General features: G+C 42.6%; 1 protein-coding gene across 3 annotated transcripts in view; it reads right to left on the reverse strand.

Annotated features, from left to right (window-relative positions):
* LOC146370665 (FERM, ARHGEF and pleckstrin domain-containing protein 1-like) overlaps nucleotides 1-16,932 on the reverse strand; it is a 57,253-nt gene that overhangs the window by 12,062 nt on the left and 28,259 nt on the right. For all 3 annotated transcript variants that reach the window (XM_084955023.1, XM_084955021.1, XM_084955022.1), the window contains exons 3-15: nucleotides 12,023-12,127; nucleotides 11,883-11,925; nucleotides 11,628-11,706; nucleotides 10,758-10,855; nucleotides 9,549-9,663; nucleotides 7,873-8,020; nucleotides 7,679-7,774; nucleotides 7,436-7,599; nucleotides 7,242-7,310; nucleotides 7,060-7,153; nucleotides 6,268-6,475; nucleotides 1,508-1,695; nucleotides 1,258-1,347 (exon numbers count right to left, since the gene is read on the reverse strand). In XM_084955023.1, the coding sequence (XP_084811149.1) occupies nucleotides 1,258-1,347; nucleotides 1,508-1,695; nucleotides 6,268-6,475; nucleotides 7,060-7,153; nucleotides 7,242-7,310; nucleotides 7,436-7,599; nucleotides 7,679-7,774; nucleotides 7,873-8,020; nucleotides 9,549-9,663; nucleotides 10,758-10,855; nucleotides 11,628-11,706; nucleotides 11,883-11,925; nucleotides 12,023-12,127 (1,497 nt within the window). The remainder of the gene's footprint in view (nucleotides 1-1,257; nucleotides 1,348-1,507; nucleotides 1,696-6,267; nucleotides 6,476-7,059; nucleotides 7,154-7,241; nucleotides 7,311-7,435; nucleotides 7,600-7,678; nucleotides 7,775-7,872; nucleotides 8,021-9,548; nucleotides 9,664-10,757; nucleotides 10,856-11,627; nucleotides 11,707-11,882; nucleotides 11,926-12,022; nucleotides 12,128-16,932) is intronic.

Genomic DNA, 16,932 nt, shown 5'->3' on the forward strand with positions numbered 1-16,932 from the left:
TGGGATCATCTTGACAGAGAACAGAACAAATGGCAGCCAGCATCCAAAGAAGAGCTTTGCATGTCCTTGAAGAAACTTGGAAAACTATTCCTGAAGACTTTTTAAAGAAATTAAAAGAATGTTTGCCTAAGAGAATTTAGGATGTATTGAAGAATAAGATACCAAATACTGACTTTCAAGCTTGTTAGAATTAAACAACCACCTTTCATACTGTATTTCCATATATGTTTACATATGTTTCAATAAATCACAGCAACTATTTCACATTTTTCTAGAAAAATATGAAGAAACGAGGGGTAACTCAAGACCTTTGCACATTTATGTATGATACCAAGGGTTACCAAGAGATCTCCACAGCGATTTTCTTCTGAGAAGAAGAGATAAAGTGAACAGGTAATGAAAAGCCTTTTGCCTCCTTTCAAATCCCTTAATTAGCTGAGGATGAATCGAAGAATCAATAGCCGACCATTCTTAACGCTGTTGTTTCATTAACTCAGAGAGAAGCCTTATGTTTATGTTTTGTGTTTGTGGACACTGAACAGAAAACAGCTTTATTTAGTTGACGTGATGGGAAAAGGAAGTGGGTTTTAGGAAAAGTGAGCGCTGGAAACGAGGCGCCAGCTGTTGTTCAGATGACTTCACCCTTAACAGCAGCGGCACCAACCAGAGCGAGGGAGCACACATACACATGCAGCAGAATAAAAGAACGAGGGCACAAGCCCACCCAAAATATTTATGAGATGTGTGAAAGACTCCTCTGAAAACTGCAAGCCGAGAAAAGCTGCGGCTTTTGAACCTGCCAGTGTAAAAGGAGAGCCAAATCAAACAACGGCAATGCTTCAGTCCAGCCTCATAAGGACATCCTCCTTGATTGCATGTGAAGGAGCGGTACGGCACATTTAATATCCTGTTTGTACCCAGCAATTAAATCTACAGGAGCAGGCTGAAGCAGTGAGTCACAGGCAGAGAGCGCATGTGGCTAAATCCATCTATCTCTTTTAATACAAACACAGTTTAGTATTCACAGCCTTGAACGAGGGAGATAAATGCATTTCGGAGAACGAGCGTGGGGAATGAATAAAAAATGAAATCGCATCTGCCAAAATATTCTTGTGTCACTGCCTGACTCTATGTTTTGGCGGGTGCTCTGCAATGGAGCAGCTAACCGGAATAATCAATGTTTTCCCCCCAGAGGACAAGCGCAGGAGAAAACAAACAGGAGAGCGTTGGCTTGGCGAGCGACTTGGCCCATCTTACCACGGTCACCACCTCGAGGTCCTTCACATACGTCCGTTCTGTTGTCAGCAGCTCCTTGGCGATGAAGTAGGCTCGATCTGTTGGGAACCTCTGCAAGGGCATCACAAACGGGACACAAATGTCTAACAGTAACTTTATTCAGGACAGATAATCTGGGTCCACTTCTATTTTGAGTAGCAACTTTATTTAAAAAAAAATCTTTATAATGACACAACAAGGCAATATATTAAAGTGGCTCTTGGTTACAAACCTTCCTTCGAACCTCGTCTTCATCATCAGTGCGAACACTGCAGGCGTCGTTGAGCAACGGGCTGGTGAGCGGGGAAGGCAGCCGGCCGTCGGGACTGTGACTGCACAGATCCAGCGACTTCTGACCGTTGACCATCCCGTGGGAGTGTCCAGAGGACGCGGACAGGTGAGGACTGTTGGAAACCACACCTGCACGGAGCCATAGGTGACCATAAGGAGATGAGAAAACGATGCACGATAAAGTTAGGCAGCTCTGAGAGCATTTGGATTTGCCTACTTTAAGCCGCAGACGGGTTGAGTTTTGCAGAAATTAAATAGTAAGAACAATTTTAATGACCAAATTGTTAGAATTTCTGAAGCAAACATGAGGTTTCTTTGCTTTTCTCTGTATTACATTGTTATAAAGCATTTGGTTTTTTTTTTTCAAACTGATTAAATGACACATTAGGAACAAGCTGAAGTGTGTGATGACATTTTTCGCCATGTTCTGACATTTGTTGAATACACAGCTAATAAATCGAGAATGTAATCAACAGATTATTTGATAGTGAAAATAATCGGTAGTTTCTGCTGCACAGAAATGTCATCTTCGTCAGATGCCGTGGTGGCATTTGGCTAATAATTAAACTCTCCAGCATTCGATTCATTATCCTACACTGCACACTTTACCTAATAGACACCTTTTCAAGCTAAACCAAACTGTTTCCATCATTCCATCTGAGGTCTGCCTACAGAAAATATAGAGTCAGCCGTGACTCACTCAACATTCCAGACAACTCTGGCAGTTTTCTTACCACGTCAATCAATACGCAAGCTGAGACAAATACTGCAGGCTGATCGAGAAGAACAGCTTACTTAGTGTCATCCATTCTGACAGCGTTCACTCAGCTTACTTACTATGTTCCGGCAGCAACTTGCTCACCTCTCTCTGGCGACTTCTGGTGTGTTGGCACGAACGCAACAGCTATAACAAGAACGCAGGGCAGTGCAGCTGGTGGCTGCAGTTAGCTCAATGCACAAGTACAGCTGAGGGAAGGAGTGACTCAGGCAAATACACACATCTAGAGGAATGCTATAAAGGAGACGGAAAGGTTCTAACATCTACAGTGGGGACCAGACTCCAGAAAATACACCGACTTCAACGGTTTAAAAAGAAGGATTTGGAAAAAATATAATTTTAACGTCTTTATTGACTCTGCTGAACACATATAGTTCAAAATTGTGTGAAAAGCAGCATAGAAAAGGCCCAGTGAACACCTACAAGAACAACGTGAGCAAATGAATGCAAGACAGAAGACAGACGTGGAAAAGGTGGGGATAAATGCATTCATGCTTCTAGGCCTGCAACAGTAAATGGCTTTATGAATATTTTAGTAAACTGCTTTTTGTTTTCACTCTGTTACTGCTGAGTCGAGAAACGTGTTAATGACAAATGGGTTAATTTGGAAATTCATAAATTATATAATTTATAACATAAACACAAATCAATTTCACATTAGGTTTAATTTAATAAATTACACAATAAGTAAAAAATACTGTACATTTCAGCTCTTTGTAAATGAGCTTGCTGTGATTTCTTACAGTCTAATTTAATGTAAATGTCAATATCTTACTAGATATAAAGTACTGAAATGACAGTAATAGCACAGTATATTACAGTACATATAGTAGAGTGCATGCAGAGAGCAGCCAGAGCAGAACAGCAGGACCTGAGCCATACCAGAAATCTGGTTTATCACAGCATGCATTGCAAACAAACCATCAAGGACACCAGTGGGTGAGAACAAACACAAGCCTGGCCCACACTGCAGTGATCCAGTAACTCCCAAATCTACATTATCTTAACACCATCTCTTAAATTCCAGCGCTAATTTTGATTTATTATGGATGGATAGACTTCAGTAGGTATTGATAGAAGTGTAAAACCATCATATCTCACTTTTGATATGCCTCTTAATGTCAGCGCTAAAGACTTTCTGGGGGGTAACCGCTGAAGCAGTTGACATGATGGATGAGCAAAGAGACTGTGTGCTTTGAGGTGCTGCCCTTAAACTGCCATTCACACATACAGTAACACACTCATTCACCGATACTAAAACCCGCACATTCCCAGGCTCCTGTCATCTACAATCTCGTTATCTGGATCATTGCAGAAAAGGGAACCCAGAGGCTGGTAATCTTGTTTTTTTTGTTTTTTTCCTCAACCACACATTATGAGTTACAGAAAAGATAGACATGCATTCAAATTTAGAAAAAGAAAAGCTTACAAGATCAAACAGTTTCATGCTGACAGACAGGGACAGAGAAAGATAAAGAAATGAAACAGAGAAACAAAAAATGTAAAATAAAGCTCAACAGCTTGTTAAACAGAATACACAGAGACAAGCATGAAGACAGGGGTGCAAAAGAAAGTTAAAAAAGGAGACTGGAAATAAAAGTTAGGAAGACTGCAGCTCGGTGATGCCAAATTACTGCCAGAGATACTTGAACGCAAGTCAAGAGCAGACTGGGAATGTCAACACTGGGCATGAAAAGCCACAAACTGTTGTGGAGTGACCAAACTGTAACACTGCAACACACACGTGCTTTTAACTCTATCAGATGAAGCCACTGCCGGTCCCTCGAAGCTACTACTCACGCAAATCTTCTGATCTCGTAACTCCCAAAACATCTGTGAACAAGAGAGCGCAACTCCCCCCACAGGGCAAGGGCTAAACTAAAACTTTGATACTTTATGATGTTTTTATGACAACATGCTGATGTCAGATTGGTTTTTTTCAAGGTCAACTTTAACCTTGCGTGCTAAAACTGCTTAGGTACTCATGTCCCCCAAGTGAAGTTTGAAGATGATCCATAAAATTGTGGTTAATATAAACCTTTTACTAATTTTCACATTGGATGTGACCTTAACTTTGACCCGATTTTCACCAACATGAAATCAACTCCAGCTGTTATTGATATCTACCATCACACAAAATTTTGAAAATTAGATCTTGATAGCTGTGGACGCTAGACTGATTGCAAACAGATACACAGACAAGCAAACAAACAGAGCCGATTACACACTCCCTCCCTTTGGCGGGGCATTTAAACATGACAGCTAAATCATAAAGTTTGCTTCAAGTTAATGAGTTGAGGTACTGCATATGGATCAGCATCACTTCAGACCAGAACTTCTCACAACAATCAAATAGTAGGTGCTGCATTAAGAGTAAAAAAAGAAAGGTAAATGTACAGAAGTTAACAGTTACTACTACCTCAATGACACATCAACAGACCAAGCACAAAGTGTCTTATGCAGAAACCTTTAAAAATGTAACTAACTTCAAATAGTTAGATGTGTCTATGGACAGCTATGGAACAAAATGTGGATTTTCCATAGGGAGTTTTAAGGCATCGTCTGACTTATGAATAAAATCTACAACATTTTTAATCAGCCTCACGTTTCAAACTGTCTGAAAGCCTCTGTACTCTCTGTAGTTTTTAATTAGTAGCCATTGAGTGTAAAATCCTTAAAAGGCACGTGTCTATGTCCAAACGGACATGTTAATATAATTAAGGAACAGCGAGGCTGAACATTAAAGCCGCTCCATGAAATGGGCAAGAAAAGCCTGAACGGATACATTCGGCTACGTTTAAAAAGTGCTTCTACTCAGCAGTGCTGTGCTGTGACCACTATGGACTCGGGAGTGTGTGGATGTGAAAAAGCCTCCTGCTTACGTTCTGACCCAGACCCCTCTAGCTCTCAGTCGCAGATGGTTTAAAACTTTTAGCGCACTTAACAGCTGAAAATGTGTCCGATATCCTCATCGCTGAAGGCATGGGAAGCATCCTCATCTGCCTCCTCATCCAGCTGGAGGCTGCCAAAGGAAAACGTGTTTCTTGGTATGGGGGAACTAGAATTAGCCTCCGCTGGGCTACCAAACATCACGGGGCTGCTGCAGTTGCCCCTGTTATTTTCTAACTCCGACTCGCTGGACTCTGAGCCGCTTGTGTTCGGGCCATCGTTCATTTGAACTGCTCCATACTGTGTGACACCGGTTGATCTTAATCGTTTCTGCCCCAGACTGGTCCGCGACCTGCCTGGCGCAGTTAGCCCATTGGCCACCATGCGGCGCTCAAGAGCAGCCATGCGTTCAGCCCGAGAGAGGACAGTACGCGACTCTTGCTTTGCAGAGGACGTTCCTTGGACTGCGTCTCCGTCAAAATGGGCTTTGTGGAATTTCTGTGAGCGAGGAGATCGGCCCATGATGGGAGAGCATCTGCCGTCATTAAAGTTAAGTGGAGTGGGACTGTAGCCGTTCTGGTCTATGCAACTGAGGGAAGGTGCATGATGGAGAATGTCAATCACAGGACTGGCAGTGACACCCCTTGAACCCGTCACAGTGGAAACTGTTATAGGGCTGTTGCTCTGCCTCTCTTGGACACCTATGTCTCCTATAATGCTATGAACAGGACTTCGGTCAACCGTTTGGCATGACTGCTTGGGAGAATGTTCTAGCTCATGACTCATGATGAGCGATGCTCTAGAAGAAGAAGAAGACTCCCTATACATCCTACCCAGAAAGTGCTCCTGTTGAGCCTGCAGAGCCCCATTTTTCCCTCCAGAGCCAGATCCCTGGCGGAGCATACCCTGTTCTCTATAGCTGTAGTCTGACCTGCTAGCCTGGTCCCTGCCCAAGTAATACTGAGCATCTACATCACTGTAGTCAATGTAGGGAATGGAAAAGCTGCCGCCTTTAGCAGCCCTAGATGCTGGACCTGTATTCAGATGTTCGGGGTGGGTCTGTCGTGTTGGGCTCCTCGTCTCCTCTGTCCTGGATACAGACCCCGTTCTCTCTTCGTGGCCATTTCTCTGATGCGAGGGGCTCATCCTCGCCCGCGAAGCTGACGGGTCTTCTGCACTCACCAGGACCGACTCCTTCCAATGACGCCGAGGAGAATCAATTCTGTCCCCAGGAGCACCACTCTGCCAGTACGAGACAGGAACACAGGGTTAAAGAATTTAAAGACCACAATTTATTCATTGTATTCATTACTCTTACTGAAGGCCAGGATTTTAAAGTTTTTAAATAAATTCTGCCTGACTTGAAAATACCCTGCAGTACCCCCATGGCTCTGTTTTGTTGGGCAGGCTGGCATCTTCTATGCACACACACATGTGCAGGGATACCACAGCACAGTATTGGGCTACCATGTGTCACCAGAACAGCCCTAGTGCTCCTTATTAATAATTCCCACTCCACAAAGTCTCTTGAACTGTGTTGGAGGGATCAAACACTATTCTTCTAAAAAGATGTTCTCTAATTTGGTGCTATGATGACAGTGTTAGCTGTATAAAACAGGAGTTTATTCATACCAGAAAAATGATCTTAGAGCATAACAGAGTCTTAAGATCCATGCCTCCGGATGAGTAGGCTGTATTTTGCTGTATTTTTACATTATGTGCATTTTTAAGAGAGAAAACAATGTGAAAAGCGACACTATGGACTGTATTTGCTCAGACAACAAAAAAATGCTGTATGCAACAAATTGCCCACTTAAAAGACTCACATCTGTTGGCACTTCACGGTGGCTTGGAGAAGGCAATGGTGACAGGCGACTGTTGTGTTGGACCCGACTGCTGTACTGAACACGACTGTGTTTCCTGGCAGACAGGATATTAAAGGTCAGCGTTATAAACTCTGAGCACCCTCGCCTGTACCAAATACGTCAAACGTATCTGCAGCCTTTACCTTTCAAACGGGATCTTTTTAAATTCAGACTCTTTCACATATTCAATCACCTGCTTCTGCGTGCGACCGCTGCAGAGATAAATACGAGACAGTTAATGATGAGCTATTCCGCAAGAGCCTTAGTAGACTGTTAAGTGATGCTGTGTTCTTGCAGCCATGATAGACAGAGTTTAGCTCTTTGATGCAAATGCTACCTGAATCTAAAGGAGGAGCCTCGTGAGAAGAGTACCGGCTTGGGCTTGGGCTTAGGTTCCTCAAATAGGCGGAAGAAGGCGTGATATTCAACACAGATCTTCCAGAAGACTTTACAGCAGTCCCTGCTTGGCATTAAAAACTCCAGAGTGTCCTGATATGAACTCTGGGGGACACATCAAGACATTTAAACACAACATCAGTCAGTGAGCTGAAGGGTTTCAATATCTTGTGATGTCACTTACATTTAGATCTGGCCTCAGCTTAATGAGGAAGCGTTTTCTCTTGAAGCTCAGTTTTCGAACTTTAGACCAGTTGAAGGCGTTAATCTTTGTGTGTCCCTGAAGTGATGAAAAACAGAATTCACTATTTTGCACTACTAAACACATAAAAAGCGTTTGATACCAGTTGGGCTGCCCTGCACTGATTTTGGACTAACCTGGAAGACCAGGACACCCGTGTGCGCCACAGTCAGGCTTAACTTTGTTCCCTCGCGATCCTTGGCAGGATGGAGCCGAATCCCGTACATCTCCAGCCTGCGAGCAACTTCTAACAAATGGTAGTCTGATTCTGCTGGTGTCTGACCACTGTGGTATAAAACAAAACAAATGAAACTATATTTCATGTAGTGTTTAACAGAAACAAATCTCAGGGAAAGACCATAAGCATCAATAAAGCGAACATACTAACGAGCACTGTCACAAACCTCCACTGTCAAAAAACAGTGTTGGGTTGTCTATACTTTTGAAAACTGGAAGCACTGGAAGCATACTGCAGTGGTTTGAGCAAATCAAAGATGTGGAGCTACCTGCTGTGGGGACCGCTCGCGAATGAGGGACCAGCTGAAAGTAGCTTTTATTTAACCCACATCTGTTAAACTCTTTAATATCTTTTAAGCCTTGGTGTTATTATTGTAACAAAATATTCTGTGTTATACGCTCATAAATTTGTTTTACACACAGGAACTCGAACTTTAAAACTCAATCTATTCATTGTTCACTTTAGAAAGTATTTTCTAGATGGTTTTGGAAATAATTATTAGAGCAGGGAGGGTAAATTAAGACAAAAATGAATCGTATTCCCCTGTTGGATATCTGGCTAATTAAAGTGAAAGACAAAGACAGAGTTCAATCCAGATTTCTCAAGTTTATCTGAGTTTGTGGAGAAGTGGTGGGAGGGGCTGCAAATGCCAACTAACCTTCCTATTTCTTATCAGTGGATAAGCCTTCCTGTTTCCTGTGTGTGGTAATTAATAAGAGATTTAATTCTACATGGCACATAGCCAGAAGTACTGCAGTTATCAACTAAGAAGGACTCTTGGTGGGAAAAAAAGAGCAAGTTAAAGGGAGCAGTCAGCTCTAACGGAGCTCCTTTCTTGTTGCCGCAGCCACCCACTGCGTGGCCATCTCTGGCATGACACCCTGTAATGCTGAGGTGAGACAAGTGTTAGCAAAGCATTGGCACATATTCAAACCCACGCACGGTTGGGGGAATTTTGCGAAATATGCTTTAAGGACATTTGGAAAGTTTCCAGTAACATACCACTCCCAAAACGAGTGGCAGTTATAATAGAAAAGCCTAAAAAGAAGCGCCAAGTTCAATTGCCAGCTTCACTTCTCGCGACCTCCTGCGTGAGACGCCTCAGAGCGCTCTCTGACAAACTGCGTTTTTAACCTACTGAACCGGCCGACAGCAGCAGCGTGAGTCATGCAGCAGGTTGAAGGAGGATTTCAGATCTCTGTTAGGAGGAAAGTAGTCTTTATAGACAGAAGAGAAGATGAACTCACATCCACTTCTGGCCAGAAGCTGTAAAACAACTTACAAAGACTGCCTTTTCTAAGCCCGTGTATAATAAAAATACACAGCTCTCTGAGAAAGGAGCCTTTCATTCAATGGCTGTTTTCCTGAATGTGCCACCTCTATAATAAAAGTTCCCAGTGGGACACGCACGCGGTCTGAAACAACATTTCCTGTTGACGGGTTGAGAGAGTAATTTGAGCGCAGCCATGCCTTCAGTGACCTTATGAAGAGAGTTAAACAGAAACTACGACTGGAACCAAACAACTTCCTTATTTTAAAACCACTGTGCAGCCTTGAATCAAGATCTCTACTCACATATTCTTTGAGTGAAACTCCATGATTTTGTCAATGAGGGGCATTTGATCTGGGATGTAGTTGTTGTTGAGGAGGTGTGACCGGCACTGGCTCTCCTCAAAGTCTCCAATCTCAGCTTAAGGGAGACAAGAAAGAAAGGGGGGTGAAAAAGCTCATGTTATACAAAATAAGAATAAAATAAATAAGAATTGATAATAATGAGAATAATAGAAAAGAAAGTCAATGTAGGGTGCTTGTAAAAGCGCTTCAGAGCATGGCTTTTCTGGAGGAATTAAAGGTTTTTCCTCTTTTAGTGTTTTATTGATACAAAAAAACTTTGATCACTATTGTGTGACAGACTGCAGCAATGAAAATGCTCAGATTTCCTGGCATTGGCACCATCTAACTAAAAAATACCCACCGTAATACACAGATAATCAATTTGCAGTGGTGTGCAGTGTGCACTGTTACAGTCACGGTTAAAAGAAAGAACACCGTCTTTAGATGAAATGTTTTCTGTATCAGGATATAATAAAAATAATCTGTCTCTTAGCTGCTCTTAAAATTAGGTAAACAAATCCTCTGATGAACAACAACACATGACATCTTACACCCTATAATTATTCCTTTAACAAAAAAAAGAGTCATCAAAAATGAAAAAGCAGTGTGTAAAAAACCCTCACTGCTTCTGCAGGAAATATGAGGCTAAGTAGCCGCTGGGTGCTGATAATCAAATGCACTTGATTAACTGATCATCAGCAAGTGCGAGCACCTCTATAAAAGCACTACTTTAGGCAGCTTGCTGGTCTGGAGCCATTGTTTATTCACACAATGCCAAGAATGAAAGACATCAGTGATTTTAGTGAAGCGATTGTTGCTGATGGTGATGATTTGGGAACTCCTCAAAGTATTCTAGAGACAAATGTGAGGCTAAATCACCGTTTACCTAGTTTTTCAGACACTGCTTCTACATTTTGTTGTTTTTTTTGTCAAATAAATAACTACTTGCTGTAATTTGTCATGTGTATTTGTTTGTCTGAGGTTGTATTTGCCTAATTTTAAAAGCTGGTGAGGACTAGATTATTTTTTACTTACTTTTCATGTAAAATCTTAGAACTGATACTGTACTTTGCGGTGTACTTTTGTTTTTTTTACCATGACTGCCTTTCATCTATATGTGTGTTTTGTTCCCATGAGCTTCGTGACAAAAACAGCTCCGGCGTTCCTTACATTGTATAATGTAGGAGACCATCAGAGCGGCGCTGGTGTCGTTGCAAGTCAGACGTCCACAGTAAAGGTCCTGTTTGATCTGGAGGGCAAACAGGTACCTGGGCCAAACACAAACAGCATTCACATTATACAAAAGGAGGAGCTGGAGTTTGGTGTTTTCTGCCACCTGAATTCTGGATCAGATTGAAGTCTACTGCTAAATTCAAACATGGCAGCCAAGAGGATTATTGCAAATTCTAACTAAATGAAAAGCATCTTTTGCCTTTCTTTGAACCACAGTCAGCTGGAACAAGTGTACAGTTTAAATTCAGAAATCTATAAGAAGTAAAGTTAGTTTTCAGGACATTTCCTGAACACATTGCACCTCCTGGCTGTAGTCCAGCACAGAAACAAATATAGTCCTGATAAGAGGCATAATAATTTCTTTGGTTTTTTGAGAACATCTAACGTCAGCGCCAACTAGTCAAGCAGTTTACATCCACCTCCGTCCTTCAGCTGCCGAGTTTGCCAAAAAATGTTTCAATGTCTTTTGCATTTTCAAATCAATGAATAATTATGACAAATAACCAGGATATAAAGTCCAGAACAAGAAAGGAGAAACCGGAAAACCATTAGCTCCACACTAATCTTCCAAGAGCTAAATCAGAAACATGGCAGCCCTGATATGTGAACAGCATAGCGTGGCGGGGCATAAATCTTGTGGGAACCGCAGCACATTTCATGTTTCCACAATTGTTTTCAGTCACAGTGGAAATAAGTGACACTGATTTACACTGACACACTGTATACAAGTGCACGTTTCATTGCCAAGCGGAAGATAAGCACTCTGTTGGGACGAAGATAAGTTATATCACACAGAGAGGAGCTCACCTCGTCAGCTCCTCCAGTAGCTGGGCGTGGTCCGGGGGGAAAAACTTCACAGAAAATCTCAGGATTGTGTGTTTCGGCCCTGCGTACACACAGCAAAGAAATCTGCTATTGGACTGCATCAAATACACAAAACAGCAGCTCTTTGAAGCGAGATATGCTTCTCGCTCGCTTATAGGTTTTCTCCAGACAAACAAAGAAACGTCCACTGAGAGAGATTTCTTCAAAGAATAGGGTTCAGTATTTTAAAGCACTTACGCCTGAGCTGCTTGATAATCGGTTTGATATGGTCCAACCAAACCTGTGAAAGAGAGAAGACGGTCAATACGGAGCTGATTTTAGGGAAAGCAACGTTAGGTATGCTTGACAGAGGTTCCTCTGTGCTCTCATTTACTCACCATCATCTTTTGTTGGTTCTGAAACTCCAAGCCAAAGTAGTCACCCTCAATGAGATTCATGTGGGAGCACACGAGGTCAAACAGCACCTTGCCTGAGGCTTTTTGCTGTGAACAAAAGGAAAAGACAAAGAGCTATAGTTAATATAACACTGCAACAGTAACTATTCCTGTTTTAAAGTCAGCTTTTGTCCTCAGCATTGAAGTCAAAGGAGACTCTGGTATTTTATATGGTTACATACATAAAGCCAGCCAAACTTCTGGGCCGAATGACACAAAAGAGCACTCAGGCGCAAAAGAGCCCGGCTTTGTTGACCTGTCAAACCCCATGCGAGTCAATGCTACCCAAGTAGATAATCATTTTTTTGACTAAATTCCTCTGCCAGCCTTCGTCCTTCTATTCTTGCTTTCACGGGCTCGGTTGGTCACAAAACCCCTTCCTCCCTGCTGGAGCCAGAGGGGGAGGCAGATCCCGTCTTTGATCTGTGTTTTCAGTGTCACTGCTGTCACTGATGACGGCCCGGCGGCCTTTGAGGTTGATACAGTATCAGGACGGGATAAAGACCCTCCCCGACCACCTCCGTCCTCGCTCGCAGCGCGCGCAAACACTTTGAAGAAAGAGCGAGCAACCCACGTGCTGCCTGGCGATGTGACAACACACAAGCCTCAGAAATCCACCACATCTTTGGAGAGAGAAACTTTCCCATGTAAGGTCAAGTAAAAGTCAGGGATTTCCACTGAAACACTTCTGTTGCAGGCACCCTGAGAAGACAGAGCTCTGTCAGGTGCACACACAGCAGGAGAATTTCTGCCTGGCTGCTTCCTCGTGACTGCTTTGCACCAGAGCTGAGCGTGTCCCAGCTATAGCATGTGAGTGTTTGTAATAGCAGTTCCCTTTGGTTTGGATAATGATCCAGGGATGTCTCCGAGTGGGTTTCAAGGAAGCAGTTTCTCCTGTGCTTTTACATAAAAGGAAGAGTGAGTCGCAGAGACGCGTCACATGAATTCCCCTTCATGCAGCTGAACTGTATTAAAGGGCCTCACCCGCCTTTAAATGTGTCTGGTGTTTCACAGGCAAAGAATGATACAGTCTGCGCTCCTGTTGTTGCTCAAAGAATAAAAACACAAGCTTAGCCAGCTTAGTGAAAGGGTTTACACTTTCACAAAAATATCCAAAGTCTTTCCCGAACAAGCGCCCACTCACAACATCAGCCACTCCCCCTCCCCCCCATGCGTCTGTCCTTCCTTCACAGCACTACTGTCTCTCGTCAGGCAGCGCAGAGGGTGTCCTCTGTCACCATATGGAAACCAGTTGTTTCCATATGGTGACAAGCAGACTAGAGGGAAAGAGCTTAAGCCCTTCTCACACGTAAATATTCCAACCTAACTGAGGCAAATGAACTCCTGAATGACTTCTATGTCTCATGTTTTCTGAACAAATGTGCTCCAGGAAAACGTACGGTGGACAAACCGCTGCAGATGCAGTGTTGAGGCTCAAGAGTGTTTCTGTCTCACGTATCCAGCCTTATAAATCTGCTGTCGGGGCAGAAATGACCACGAGCCAAGCAGAGATGGGTAAGGCCGAGGCTGATTAAAGCTTGACAGTGCTTGATTAAATGCAGCTGTTGCAGACTGGAGTTACGGCACTGCCATTTGACACCGTTGCAGCCGGCACAATAATAAGGCCGCTGTTAATGATGCACAAGACCCAAAGATGACAGCTGTACTGGCGCAGGCACTCGGAGGACACTTAGTAACACAGTACTCACTTTAGAGTCTCTAAAAGCCTAATTGCAGCTACGTAATAATGAAACCTGGCATAAAAGCAACTTGTCTTACAAAACCGAACCCTCTTAGTTGCCATTTTATTAGTTACACCTATCTATTACTAATATACCTCAATACAATAGACATTTAATCAATCCAGGATATAACCCACTTATTCTGTTTCAGAAGGGATATACAGTACTGGATTGGAGTAGTTTTAGTTAAATTTACCCAATAAAGTCTGAACCAACTGTTTACGAAGAAAGACGCTCATCTTTGGACAGTACAGGTGTTACTAGATTACTACAACTGACTCCTTTTTTTCCATTGGGGAACCTGTAGGCAGGGATTTTCTCTTATTCAGCCACAAAGGCAATAAGACCATGAGATCAATGTACACTATATGGACTATATACTGAGCCACACCTCTTAGTCATTCTATTCAGGTGTTTCATTCAATCCCATTGTCGCTGATGAATGAAATCAAGCACGTATTCATGCTGTCTGTCTTTACAAACATTTCTGAGGAATGGGCTGTTATAGCACAGCTGCAACAAGTCTTTGGTGAAATTTCTTCCCTTCCAGACAATCCACAGTGAGCTGTATAGTAAGTGGTAATATTGCAAAGTCAAAGCATTCACGAACCACAGCAATTCAGCCGTGAAGTGACACAATAGGTAGTTACCAGTGCTCTGCTGACTCAATAACTGCAGATTTTCAAAGTCCTCTGACTTTAACATCAGCACTGGGAGCTTCATTGTATGGGTTGCCATGGCAGCAGCATCTCCTTGCAAGCCCAGTGTTGGCTTGAGTGATGTAAAGCATGCCACCGCTGGACTGTGGAGAAAAGGAAACGTGCTGCAGTGATAAATCTCATCTCGTTTCTCTATCTGGCAGTCTGGACACCAGACTGAGTTTAGTCTGGGTTTAGTGAATAGCAGGAAACACTGCCTGCCTGAATGCACGGTGCCAGCTGTAAAGGTTGGTGGAGGAAGGATAATGCTATGGGGTTGCTTTCTAGTTCCAGTGAAGGGAAATGTTAATGTTTTAGCTCACTGAGACATTTTTTTATAGTTCTATCCTTTCAGCTTTTGCAGAGGCTTTTTCTGTTCCAGTGGGACTGTGCCCCACTGCACAAAGCTCAGTCCAAAGAATGGATGGATGATTTTGGTATGGAACAACTTAACTGTACCACAAAGAGCCCTAACCTCAACCCCACCGTACCTTTGAGATAAACTAGAAAGGAGATTGCCAGCCAGGCCCTCTCATCCAACATCAACGTCTGACCTTAGAAATGCTATTAAATGGGCACAAATTGCCGCAGACAAGCTTCAAAAGCTTGTAGAAAGTCTTCCCAAAAAGAGGGGAAGCTGTTGTAGCTGTAAGGGGGGAACAATTTCCATAATAATGCACATGGATTTACAATTCCAATTCCCAAAAAGTTGGGATGATGTGTAAAATGCAAAAAAAACAACCCAGAATTCAGTGATTTGCAAATCCCCGAATTTACAATAGAACATGGAAAACATCAAATGTATTAACTGGGAAAATTACTGAGACCAAATCATTTCTGATCTATTCACAGCAGAGATTCTGACCTTTCTGTATAGGAAAAGTTCAAGTATCACAAATAAAATAAATGAAGGCTCTGTTCAAGTGTGCCATTAAACCATGGCAGTGTGACAGTGAGCCAGCTTGCAACCGAAGTGGGAATGAAATCCAATTGTTCTTTATTTCTGAATGGGTGCCTGCATGTTGGTAATGAGTGCCATAGCTGCCACATATTGTCAAGCACATATATGTGGGTAAATCCTAAACGTGTTGATACATGCTAACACTTTCAGAAGCTACATTAAATTGAGTGTTTTTTTTAGCATTTCCAGAGCTTAGAGGACCCGATGGCACTTCCCTTGAGGTGCTCCAAGCTCCAAAAACATTAATGTGAAAAAGTCAGCAGCGATATCTCCTTCTAGAAATCATGACCCGGTTACTCAAAAACCCTCAAACCCTGTTGTGAGCACTTTAATGTAGGAACTCTGTTTATGTGCATTCTTTTGGCATCTGTAGCAGCACAAGGCAAGTGTGATCATGTTCCATTAGATTCAAGGAAAGTCACTGATTTCCACAGTTGATATCTCAAAAACTGGGCAACGCACACCAAAACAATGTAGACGGGTCATTAGCACTACAGGCCACCGACAAAAATACTTGAATTTAATCTCAGAGTGACCTGTTCATTTAATTTAATTTAGGTCACTGAAGCTGTAAAGACACAAGATAATTTACTGTGTCAATTCACTGAACCATTAATTACAGCAAAGCTGTCTGTTTTTATATCCTCTGTTCATCCAGATGGCAAACAGTACATTTAACTCTTTAAAACATAAACAATGAAATAATTGCCAGAAATTTATATATAAATATATTTGATGATTACTGATGATTTAGAAGTCTCAAAAAAAATCACACAAGCTGTATCAAATTAAATACACTAGGTGTTAAGGGGTTAAAAATCTAGGCATCAAAGTAGTCTCTGAGAAGACTGCACAAGCACCAATAAAGTCAAAAGGCCAACGCTAAAGTGTACAACAATCAGACAAAAAAGAAGCTGTGGCTTCTTCCCTCTGACAGTGCAGCTGACTCAAACCTCTACATACATGTCGTGCAGCCTCCGCTTTCAGCTGAAAGGTTACAGTCTTAGGAAACATCATCATCAGGACCTGACATTTCTTTCATCATCTGGAATGCCAAGAAAATGTCACCAATCTTCCTTTTCATGGCCTCTATCTATAAAAAAAATAAGGTTTACAGTTTACATAGGAGCCGTCAATTGCAGCATGAGGCGACGCTTTCTGAATCAGCAATCTCAGACCAGACAAGACGCGCCCGGAGACTCTGTCTGGGTTCATCAGGCTTAAACATAGACTCATAGGAGGCTACAACTGTTTACATGTGTGTGAGTGCGAGTACGGCTACGCCGCTGCATTGCCCTCTGCATGCTCCGACTGACAAAATGCAGCTAAATAAAGATGACAGCAATGTCTGCCTGGGTTTCCACTTCAGGGTAGACCAAACACTCCCCCCAGCACCCTTTGTTAGTAAGCTCCTGTCAGCAAAAAGAGATAAAGGTCAGGTGTAAAGCAGCT

The sequence above is a fragment of the Perissodus microlepis genome, chromosome 16 (genome assembly GCF_051167445.1).
Source record: "Perissodus microlepis isolate ML-2025 ecotype Zambia chromosome 16, ASM5116744v1, whole genome shotgun sequence".
NCBI classification, from domain to species: Eukaryota; Metazoa; Chordata; class Actinopteri; order Cichliformes; family Cichlidae; genus Perissodus; species Perissodus microlepis.